The sequence below is a fragment of the Scaptodrosophila lebanonensis genome, unplaced genomic scaffold (assembly GCF_003285725.1).
Source record: "Scaptodrosophila lebanonensis strain 11010-0011.00,11010-0021.00 unplaced genomic scaffold, SlebRS2 tig00000024-arrow-pilon, whole genome shotgun sequence".
NCBI classification, from domain to species: Eukaryota; Metazoa; Arthropoda; class Insecta; order Diptera; family Drosophilidae; genus Scaptodrosophila; species Scaptodrosophila lebanonensis.
In genome coordinates, this window is record NW_022060538.1 from 1,344,725 (window position 1) to 1,357,333 (window position 12,609).

A 12,609-nucleotide genomic window follows, 5' to 3' on the forward strand; every position below is an offset into this window, starting at 1 on the left:
ATATATATATATATATATATATATATATGTTGCTTCTGTACTGAGTACGAAGCGAATGGTTAATGAACATTAAACGGTCTTAATTTAATTATTACGTGTGAATCTGTCTCTGTGTCTACCGAAGCGAATGATTTCATGCACGAGATCGAAAACTCTACTGAATATTCCGCATGGGGGTTTCAAATAGTACATTAGAAATACCTATAACTGCTGCTTCTCTGATAGTAACATAAGTGTAAAGTAAAATGAAAGGAACTAGTGTTTAACAAATTAATATATTTTATATATAAAACTATATATGTATACATGTTTAACTATTGATGTCAAATAAAATTTTATAAAAAATTAAAAGAATCATTAATTTATAATTACCATTGCCCTCGATGAGTAAAGGCTGTCCTAAGCTGTCAAAGTACACGTTGAAGAATGTTTAAAGATTTGTAGGGGAAAATTTTGTGCTTCATGAGACTACATCGAAAAGGTATTGGAATGTTGCAGTACCTTATTTGTGGATTTCAGGTATTTTATTAAACACCATCAAATCAATTTTCGTCAGTGTACACTTTTTTTCGCATTTAACGATGGCTTTTGTTAGTCCAAAATAACATTATAATAAATGAACGGAATAAAACAAGAAAGGAATGCTAAAGTCGAGCAGGCTCAACTCTTAAATACCCTGTACCACCTCACAAAAAAGTAATTTAATTAATTTAATTAAAAAGAAATAAGGCAAAATTGTTTATTATTTTTGAATACAGTCTATCGTAGAAGCACATTATTTTTATTTCTTGATTCGGTTACAGTTATATAAATGTATAGGTGTGTATATATGTTTATAGGTTAATTATCCGACTTAAATAGTACGACAATAATATAAAGTGTAGGTTAATATACGCGTATACATCGCATATTTGAATTGTTTTTCTCTTTCCAGCCATATACAAAATACGTTATAATAATAACATAACATCACAAAACACCAAAACAATATTTTCTTTGCCACATTCGACAATAAGCATAATAAAAAACGTTAACTTACAAATACAGAAGGATGCTAGAGCTTATTAATAATTATACAATTAATATATGATAATAGGATACAATTTTCTTAACTTAACCTCGCAATTTTAATTACAATAATATATATTTTTGAACTTTAGTATAGAAATAAACTCTTCGTTTTTTACATCTTTATATAGTGTGGTTGTGCTTTAATAGGTTGAATGTGTTATGTGAAATTCGCGCATTTTGAAACAATTCAATTCAATTTGCAATTCGATGAACGCAACAGTTTAAGCGTAATTTTATCAAAATATAGCAACCAAAAACTTGTATATAAAATATGTATATACATGTACGTATATGCATTTACTTGACTACAAATAATATAGCTGCAGTCAAAAGTAATGGTATTGCATGTATTTTATATGGGGCTGTGTGTGTGTATTTTGGCCTAACATAGTGAACACATTGTTTTGAACTCGGTTTATGTAAAGTTGTACTACGTTTTTTGTAGAAGCAGATAAGTATCATAAAAGACTAATTGCGGAGTGCCGAAACTAATTAAAATTTGCAGCTATTATTTCGTTGTGGGTATCGTTTTACTGTTTGTTGTTTTTTGAGAAATTGTGTGAGGCCCAGTTGAGTGAAGTTTTCCAGGAGTTGGCCAAGGCTTCGCTGAATTTCGCTGTGAAATGTTCTCGCGCTTTCTCTTCCGTGTAATCCAGCACCTGAAGAATAAAGTCCAGCGGTTAAACAGCAGAAGTAGGCTTTTCAACGCCTCAATCACTTACCAAAGTCTCGCGCAGATAATCCAAATCCTTCTCTGAGGACAATTCCGGTAGGCCCGTTGAAATCATCATTGAGAAGAGTGATAAAATAAGGCAGCCGTGTTTGCGTAAAACTAAAAAGGCCTGTTCAAATAAAAGCGTGATTTCAGATTTCGAACAAACAAAGGAAAATTGTATTATGTTTTACGCACCTCTTCGCACAATTTTTGAAAATGGGTGAAATTTTTTGAGTCGCGCTCAAGGTTGCCATTGTTAATAACATAGACAAAGTCGTGTGTGAGCACAAAGGGCACACGTTCTCGTCGCACCCCAAACTTTTCCTTGAAGTGGCCGAGTATGTGCCCAAAGTCTATGTGAAAAAGCTGGCAAAATAATTATGTATTAGTGGAAAATGTTCCGTGGAATATGAATATGTCAAATGCTCACTTGGCCATTGCGCTTCACCATTATGTTGTCCGAATGGCGGTCGGCGACGCCGAGGACATAGGTGGCTACACAGTAGCCAGCACAGCTGAGAGTAAACTCTTCAATGGCCTTGTTCAGTTTCTCATCGGGCTTGTTGTGTTCTTTCAGCCAATTGAGGAGTGAGCCCTTTTTAAATGGCGACGTGGCCGAGAACATGCCCTTCTCCTTTTGAATATTAGCTATAGTCTCGGCATGGCGCACCACTTCAATCATGCCCAGACGTTGTTCCATGCTTATGCAATTGTAGATGTTCATGCGGAAGTCCATGCTGCAAGCGGAGCAGAGAAAAATAAAAAATGTGTGATTGATATGTAATAAATGCCTTTTACTGTTAAATACGAACTTTTCGCGTTTCCATAACTGATCCATGACGCGCAGCATTTGCAGCGTAAGCATATCCTGTCGCAGGTCGTCACCATTTTTGAAAATGATGTATACATCGTTCGACGTTGAATCTGCATTCTCAAACACCACCCAAAGTGGGCGCATTTTGGAGTCCATTACTTTGCATTTGTCTGGTGCGACGCCGTTACATCGAAAGCTTGGATTCAACGGATTCTTGATATTCTTAAAGACGCTTGTGTTTCGCGGATCCTTTAAGAACTGTAGCAGTGAATTCCGAACCTTTTCCTTATTGCCCTTCTTAGCGAGCACGGATCCTTGCTTTAGCTTCTCCAGCACCTGCACCTGTTTGCGCAGCGGCGTCACATGATGTTTACAGCCTTTTAGGTAAGCCTCAAGCAGCAGACCAAAGCGCGTCTGCACCGAGGGCGTTGTCATTTCCGAGCGCAGATGCCAAAAGAAATAATGACCAATTCTTTGATTGCGAAGCGCCCGCTTTAATAGAAACACAACTAGTTCGTTGTCCAAGTAGGACTCATGTTTAATGGCCTGGACCAGCTGTAGCAAGTAGAGCAACAGCTCCTCATCTCTGTGGTTGCAATTCAAATAATAATAGTAAAGGTATAATTTAATTTAAAAACTCGAATATTCGTTGGAAGCTCACTTTAGATTTTGCAGACACTTAATAGCAAATTTACGCACAGCCGGATCGGGATAAGCATAATCGAGAAGCTCAAGTGACCGTTCAGAGGAGATGACTGGCCACTGTTTCAGTAGATACCAAATTTCGGAAAAATCATCACGCTCTTTCCAATATACGCAGTGTAATAGTATTGAGAGCTCCTCCGGAAATTCATGTTGTATTTCATATCTGTAAGCATTGAATGCAATAACTTTAATAATGCGTGCAGTCGATTTGAATAACTAAATACACTATATAATAATATACAGAAAATATACATATGTACATACTTGTATTCATTAAGAAAGTACATACTTCTACATATGTATAGTACATAGTTTTGTGTAAAACAAGTGGAGAAGCTAAAGTCGGGTGCATCGACTTTGAAACAAACTCTTAAATACTCGATACCACCTCACAAAAAAACAAAACAAAAGGAATGCTGAAGTCGAGCAGGCTCAACTCTTAAATACGCCGTACCACCCCACAAAAAAAGAAATTAAATGAAATTAATTAATTAAATTAAATTAATTTAATTAATTAACTAAATTAAATATAAAATATTCCATACATGTATACATACATTTACATCAGAATCGTGTCTATGCGTGTTTGTGTACTTGTACATATGTATGTATGTGTGCATTGGGTCTGGTTATATGGCTATTACTTTCTTTCTGATCAACCTATTATAATGAAACTTGGTATACGGATATATAATCACTAACTGGATATGTCTACCAAATTTTAGTTCAAACTTCCAAGAATTACGGGAGTTATAGAAAATCACGAATAGGGGGGAGTGGGGGGGTGTATCGGGAAAAATGAACAAACTCGTCTTTTTTCAGGCTCAGGAGAATCTGTATACCAAGTTTGGTTATTCTAGTTCTTATACTTTCTCAGATCCTTGCGTTCATACAGACAGACGGACATGGCTATATCGACTCGGCTTGTCATGCTGATCAAGAATATATACTTTGTGGGGTCTGTACACTCGCACAAAACTAATATACCCTTGTACCCTTTGGGTACAGGGTATAATAAACAAACAAGAAAGGAATGCTAAAGTCGAGCAGGCTCAACTCTTAAATACCCTGTACCACCCCACAAAAAAAATTATTAAAAACATTTAATTAATTAATTTAATTAAATATAAAATATTCCATACATACTTTTACATCATAATCGTGTATATGCGTGTTTGTGTACTTGTACATATATATGTGTGCATTACATAATTATGTCAAAGCAGCAACAAATACAGCTGCGGATACAGCTTGGGCCTGGTTATCATAATGAAACTTGGTATACGAATATATAATTACTTTACTTTACTTTATAATTACTAACTGGATGTGACTACCAAATTTTAGTTCAAAATTCCAAGAATTACGGGAGTTATAGAAAATCGTGAATATTGGGGGGAGTGGGGGATGCATCAGAAAAAATTGACAAGCTCCTCCTTTCTCGGGCTCAGGAGAATTTGGATACCAAGTTTGGTTATTTTAGCTCTTATACTTTCTGAGATCCTTGCGTTCATACAGACAGACTCGAATTGTCATTCTGATCAATAATATATATACTTTGTGGGGTCTGCCACGCCTCCTTCTGTGTGTTACATTCATTCACAACTAACTAGTATAGCCTTTTACCCTTTGGGTACAGGCTATAAACAAGTAAAAAAGCTAATGTCGGGTGTCCCGACTTTGAAATACTCTGGACATATGTTTACAATAATTATAGAAATTAAAACAAGATAGAACGCTACAGTCGAGCAAGCCCGAAAGTAAAATAGCCTGTACTCTCCACAAAAAAGAAAAATTAAAAAAAAAAAATTAAAAAAAAAATGAATGAATTAATTAATTAATTAAATTAGAATACATGTTTATGTTCAGTTTTAACAGCATACATTTACATCACGTACCTATGCGTGTTTATATACGTGTATGTATGCAGCACAAAGTTGAACCAAAGCAGCAACAACAACAACAGCTGCGGGCAGCGCTGCCGACAGAGCTGCAGGCAGCGCATGAGGTCTTATAGTCTCCGAGATATAGGCGATTATACGAAAGGAAAATCGGGAAAACCCCCATAGGGGGGAAGTGGGACGGAAAATCAAAAAAATAAAATGAACTCGTATAGAATACACACATAAGGCATCTTTGTGCAAATTTGGTGTCTCTATCTCTTATACTCTCTCAGATACAGGTGTTCATACGGACGGACAGACGGACAGACAGGGCTAGATAGACTCGTCTCGTCGTGCTGATCAAGAATATATATACTTTGTGGGGTCTGCCACTCCTCCTTCTGCCTGTTACATTTTTCAGCTCCCGCAAACCTAATATACTTCTGTACATTTCATGTACAGAGCTATGCTAACGATGTTTGTCCAAACATCGAACATTATTCATGTTTTGTTTGGCGGTCACATTTCTTTGTGTGGTTTATAGAAGAAGGTATATTTATATTATATATTATTTGATATTTTCGTTAAAATGTGTATTTTATAATATACATTTTATATTGTTAGGTATTTGATCTACTTTTTTTCGTATGTAATGTCACACTTAATATGCCTAAGAGGTGTAGCTGCAACGCGTCATTGTTTTAAAAACTGTATATAATCAGTTTTTTTTAAGTAAGCCATACAAGTTCATCAAAAGTCAATATTACGAGTACTATTTTGATTAACAACATTAAGTAAAATGCTATGACAGTCTCTCTTGATATATAAACATTTTATATTTCAAGCATCTATGTTGATTAGCTCCATAATAATAGATTTTTTTCTATGGAAAGTTAATTTTTTATAACATCGATGCATCGATGTTTTTTTGCAATGCATCGACCACGCATCGATTTTTTATAAAGAGACACCGATGTACATCAACATCGATGTTTTCCCTTCGATTAACATACCTAGTTGCTTTTGAAAACTCCCAAAAAATTCGTCGATCCCACAGAACTTCGAAAGATTTCATTTTTTCAACTTCCCCTCCAAGCCAGCTGTCAGTAACAGCTGACTGTTAACGCTCACATTCGACTGACTAATTTTGTAAAAATCCTGTAACGTACTCAGGTGCCACCAACAGCTGACTGTCGATGAGTACATTTGACCGACTAATTGTGTTTAAATTCTGCAACGTACTACGTTTACTACAAAACAATTATGCCATTTGCATTAATATTAGCCCGTAAGTATTTGCGGAAACGCCAATTAATTTTTGAAAAAATACAACACAAATGTTTAAGAAGCGTATCTGATCCCACAAAAGAATGTTGCTTATTACAAATTAAATTTATTTTAACATCTTTTCGATTTTTTCGCAATTACAGGGTGTATAGTACTTCCATAAATTGATCTAAAATTGCGTACTGTTGTGACAATCTATGTTTTCCCTTGGAAAAAACTAGCATTTCAGAAAGTACAAAAATGTACTCTCATTTTATTTCGCTGGTTCGTATTGAATATTTAAATGGCAGTTTATTATCATTCATATTTCATAACACACAGACCTGCCCAATCGGCGACACAAAATTTTCGCCAAGTTTGTTTAATTAACACACAGTTATGTATGTGGTACTTATTTGAAACAAGAATTGCGTCAATTATATATATTTTTATACTCTGTACATGAAATGTACAAGAGTATATTAGGTTTGCGGGAGCTGAAAAATGTAACAGGCAGAAGGAGGCGTGGCAGACCCCACAAAGTATATATATTCTTGATCAGCATGACGAGACGAGTCGATCTAGCCCTGTCTGTCTGTCTGTCTGTCCGTCTGTCCGTCCGTATGAACACCTAGATCTCAGAGACTATAAGAGATAGAGACACCAAATTTTGCACGAAGATGCGTTATGTGTGTATTCTATACGAGTTTGTTTTATTTTTTTGATTTTCCCCCCCACTTCCCCCCTATGGGGGTTTTCCCGATTTTCCATTCGTATAATCGCCTATATCTCGGAGACTATAAGACCTAGGAACACAAAATTTTAGTCCCAGATGCCTTATGTGAATACGCAGAAAATGTATATTTTGGAATTCCCCTCCCTCCCCCCTCTACCCCGCAAATCGTAACTCCCGTAATTCTTGGAATTTCGAACTAAAATTTTGGAAATACCCCCAGTTAGTTATTATGTGTCCGTATGCCAAATTATGATAGACCGATTTAACAAGAAGTTATAGCCATAAATATATTTGCTGATGCAGCGCTGCTCAAGCGCTGCCCGCGGCTGTTGTTGATGTTGCTGTTTGGTTGACTGCGAAAATGCTTACACAGACACGAATTGATGCGCATAGGCATACATACACTCACACAGACGCAATTGCTATGTAAATGTGCAATTATACACCCTTTACGTGAGTTCGAATACCGAGAGAGGTAAAATCGATCAAATTTTTTTTTTTATTTTCTTAATTTTTTTTATTTTCTATAATTATTGTAAACATATGTACAGAGTATTTCAAAGTCGGGACACCCGACTTTAGCTTTTTTACTTGTTATATGTTTCGTTTTACTCATAACTTTATTTTTTACAACTTTATATCAACAAATTGTGATGTTCGACAAATGTAATGTTCTATTTGGGCCAATGCACTGTGGTCCAGAAATCCGTTTTTTTTGGCATAAAGTCGAAAAATTGAGCAAAATTGATACAAAATTGATGTACAGAAGTATATTAGGTTTGCGGGAGCTGAAAAATGTAACAGGCAGAAGGAGGCGTGGCAGACCCCACAAAGTATATATATTCTTGATCAGCATGACGAGGCGAGTCGATCTAGCCCCGTCTGTCCGTCCGTCTGTCCGTATGAACACCTGGATCTCAGAGACTATAAGAGATAGAGACACCAAATTTTGCACAAAGATGCCTTATGTGTGTATTCTATACGAGTTTGTTTTATTTTTTTGATTTTCTGCCCCACTTCCCCCCTATGGGGGTTTTCCCGATTTTCCTTTCGTATAATCGCCTATATCTCGGAGACTATAAGGGACACCAAATTTAAGTCCAAGCTTTATGTGAATACGCAGAAAAAGTGTATTTTGTTTATTTACCTCCCTTCCCCCTCTCCCCCACAAATCGTAACTCCCGTAATTCTTGGAATTTTGAACTCAAACGTGGAAAATACCCCCAGTGGGTGATTAGGTGACCGTATGCCAAGTTTCACTATGATAGACCGATTTAACAAGAAGTTATAGCAATAAATAAATTTGCTGCTGCAGCGCTGCCCGCGGCTGTTGTTGATGTTGCTGTTTGGTTGACTGCTAACATGTTTACTCAGAATAGATGCGTGTATGTATGCCACACTCACACAGACGCAATTGCTATGTAAATGTGCAATTATGCAGCATTTACGTGAGTTCGAACTTCGAATACCGAGAAAGGTAAATTCGATCAAAATTTTTTTTTGTTTTCTATAATTATTGTAAACGTTGCGAGGTGGTTGAGGTCCCGCAGCTGTTGTTGATGTTGGTGCTTTGGTTGGCTGCAAACATGCTCACACAGACACGAATAGACGCGCATAGACAAACATACACTCAAATAGACAAAATTGCTTTGTAAATGTGCAATTATACACCCTTTACGTTAGTTCAAATACCGAGAGGTAAATTCGATCAAAATTTGGTTTTTAATTTTCTTAATTTATTTCATTTCTGTAAATTTTCTAAACATATGCACAGAGTATTTCAAAGTCGGGGCACCCGACTTTAGCTTTTCTACTTGTTTTTATGAAATGTAGTTATTTAACTAATTAAAAAGGTACAGGTTATTTAAGAGTTGAGCCCGCTCGAGTCTAGCAATCCTTCCTTATATCCTGAACCCAAAGGATGAAAGAGTATACTAGTTTTGTGCGAATGTATGTATGTAACACACAGAAGGAGGCGTGGCAGACCCCACAAAGTATATATATTCTTGATCAGCATTACAAGACGAGCCGATCTATGTCTGTCTGTCCGTCCGTATGATCATCTAGATCTCAAATTTTCCACAAAGATGTCTTATGTGTGTGCGCTATACGAGTTTGTTTTATTTTTTGATGTTCTACACAAAGTCGAGACATTAAATATCAACCTTTCAAGAATATGTACATATACTTTTTTACACTATTTAACAAATAATACACACCTGTACTCCCATATAGCATTACGATCCTGGTCATGCATTTCGTAGATTTTGTCCAGTCCTGTGTAGTTGCTGAGAAGGTCAGCCAATGGCCTTACAGTTTCACTCTGTGATTGTGTATCGCGATTGGATTGGGCGCGATCTGCCGCATATTTCAGCACCGTATCCTCGCTGGGGAAACGTAAGCTTTTTGCGCCATTGCTGAATTTGTATATAAAATGAAAGCAAATAAGATTGTTGGACACAAAGAATATTGTTAGCACTTTCACTCACGGGAGGAATGTCAAGTGCACGACGGCGCACTCATCCTTGCGTGGATTTGACTCAATGGTGCCTAGCGGATGAAACACTTCGTCTGATTGTATATCGTCGGCATAGGTCCATGTGTAGAGTGTTTGGATCCCTGTCCGCAGTCGATCTTTGTAATCGAATAGTGTAGTGTTAACCCAGGCAAGTGGATTTTTGTTATTGTTATACGTGATATCCTTCAGAACGTTGTCCTTGTTGTTCGACGACTTTTTCGAGCGCGACATTTTGGTCACCTCAAATATGACAATGCATACCCTTGTCATACGCGGCAGGTTTCGCATTAATATATCAAATTCTAGCTTTTTGTCGAAAGTATAATTTCGTGAATTGCAACTAGGCGAGTCTACAGTGCGGTGGATGCACAGTTTTCGATCGCCATGGTATAGACCCACGTCCACGCCCACCTTTAGGGCACGCCCTCCATCGTAGTTAACATTGCCGATCATGTGTAAAGTTAGTGTGAAATAACCGTCCATATCCCACACAGTTAAAGGTGGAAACGGCCCATGGGCAATCTCGCGTTTAGGCTTAGGTGCTCGTTTTAACGTGCTGCTCTCGTTGTGATTGGGATGGTTAATATAGGAGTCTAGGCGTATTATCGAAAGCAGCAATACGTTGGGCACCGCAGAGTCAGAGAGTGCCTCCTGAATGTACAGAAACTGTATCAGGGGATGATCGCCAAACAAATATTCATCGCGCCCGCTCACTTTAAGTATATAGTCGGAAGCGCGATCGTTAATCTTCATTTGTGAGCGATTCATCTTCTGGAGCGCGCTTTCTATTAAAGAGTGCGGCGTATCGCTCTCCAACACCGATAGTGTAAATGTTGAATGATCGTTCTCATTTTTAACGACGATCAGAAACGCCGAGTTAGGATGTTGTTGACGTATGGGATTGGGCATTTCAGCTGAGGTGGACAGACGCAATGGATGCTCGTAGAGCAGGTGTTGCTGCCATGTGTACTGCAAGCGCTCCTCTTCGATTTCTTCAGAAATATGGGACATCTTTTGCCGAAAGTCATCGATCTCAGGTGTGACTTTTGCATTCTGGTGATCAAATGGCTTGCCAATCATTGTGTTGACCATTTTCGTTAGCTCATAGTCGCTGGATAGGGTGCTGGCATCAGTGCGCTCACCCAGACACAGCAGGCAGAAGTAAGGTTGAACCTCGCACAGTCTTTTTGTCTCATCTATATAGGGCTCGATGCTGAAGGGCGATATGCCACTGACCACGTAATCGCAGGCATCCTTGATCAAGTAACCAAGCGGTCGGGGCTTGGCTGATCGGACCATCTCTGCTTTTACCTCACGGACTGTTGCGATCGATCTCATGCGTAAAGGCAGCACCAGACCATTCGGCATTAGGCATATTATATCTACAATATCAGGCGGATCGTTCTTCCAAAGGCTGAAGGAGAACTTTGATGGGGTGCACAGCGGTGGCTGTAGTAGTGACATGGCGATCGGTTTCTGTGTGTATGTATGTACGTGGGTGAATGTGTGCTTATTTAACTAGAGCGTTCTTATATGTCTTTTAATCGTTGCTTGCAGTTTTTATTCGTGCTTTTCCCTTGTTGTTGTTAATAATGCCCTACCGTGGTTTTCGTTTAGGTGTTTACACATTTCCGTTTTTGTTACGGCATTTTTACAGTTCCCCATTCAAATCAGCAGCAAAATCTTAATGTCTGTAAAACGGAAACGGTCAATTATTTTGTATTAATATGGTTCCATATGTAGCTAAATATTTTAAATATTAACACTCTCACGCATTTTTACTTTATTTAAAAATTACTCATCGTTGCCTTCGTTTTAGAAAGGAAACTTTTTTGTTGTTGCTTTCTTTAAGAAACTTTTTAAGTTTTATGAGTGTGAAAGAAATAAATTAAAATTATTAAATATCTTATAACATTATAATAATATTGCATTGCATTGTGAGTCAAACATTTCATTAGAAGAAACGCCTAGACAAAATATTAAGCGAACTTAATCCAAATGGGTTTCTCAGATGGTTTTCCATCAACTAAAGGAGAACTTATGTACATAAATTCCAGAACTCTCAAAAGCAGCAGTTTATTAGAAAATGTATGACACATACTTAAATATCTCAATTGAAACTTCAGCCTGAACTTATCCGAAAACATTGACTTAATATAATATTAAGTATGAATCATGCATTGCGGCGGGTACCATATTGCCGCTCGAGACTAGCGGCAGAAAGCAGAAGCGAGGCACATCCAGCACCCGAACGAGTCATAAGCGAAAACAAGAAAAGCAGCTACATACATACATATGTACATTGCAGTGCACGGACTCTGTATACTCTGCTACAGATTAATTTCTAGATTCCTCAACAACTCAGTAAAGGTATCCGTTTATGGTGTAGCTCTATGCTAATAAAGTAAGTATAACTCTATTAACCAAAAACTGTAATTTCATTTTTCACCCGCCTCTTGTTTACAACTTTTATGGGTTTCAAACACATTGTGCGTGCTTGCATACTTCTAAAAGGTAAGGGTATAAATAGTTACGCGGCACGGCTGTCGTATCTCCTAGTCGCAAGTCCGTAAAGTCGCGATCGCACCGCCCTAATTTTCTTAATGTGTCTGGGCTCAGCCTGATTAGGAATTCTGAAATTTCATTACAGTCCCTGTTTTATTTGGCTGCTTTAGGTCAGACCTTTGGGTAGCTGCGCAGTTTATTTCAGACACAGCTAAAATCGCTGCAGTACCCAATGCTACGCCAGCGAAATTCATACCAATAAAGCAGATCACACGGTATTTTTATTTGGGTGCACAATATTTTTCTTATATTATTATTGTTATTATTATTTTTATTTGTGTATTTACGAGTTTAGAACTGAGGTCAACACTGCACTAAGTCTTTCATTGCATTGGC

The 12,609-nt window shown here is 37.5% G+C and overlaps 1 protein-coding gene across 1 annotated transcript; it reads right to left on the reverse strand.

The window, feature by feature from the left end:
* Nucleotides 1-779: 779 nt before the first annotated feature.
* On the reverse strand, nt 780-12,588 carry LOC115621263 (phosphatidylinositol 4,5-bisphosphate 3-kinase catalytic subunit delta isoform). Its single transcript, XM_030514862.1, has 9 exons — nt 12,470-12,588; nt 9,680-11,399; nt 9,410-9,607; nt 3,262-3,468; nt 2,599-3,186; nt 2,217-2,523; nt 1,982-2,152; nt 1,794-1,913; nt 780-1,730 (listed from the first exon to the last, which is right to left on the reverse strand). Exons 2-9 carry the CDS (start codon nt 11,170-11,172, stop codon nt 1,602-1,604), a joined length of 3,213 nt encoding a protein of 1,070 aa, XP_030370722.1. The 5' UTR covers nt 11,173-11,399; nt 12,470-12,588; the 3' UTR covers nt 780-1,601.
* Between the last annotated feature and the right edge of the window lie 21 nt (nt 12,589-12,609).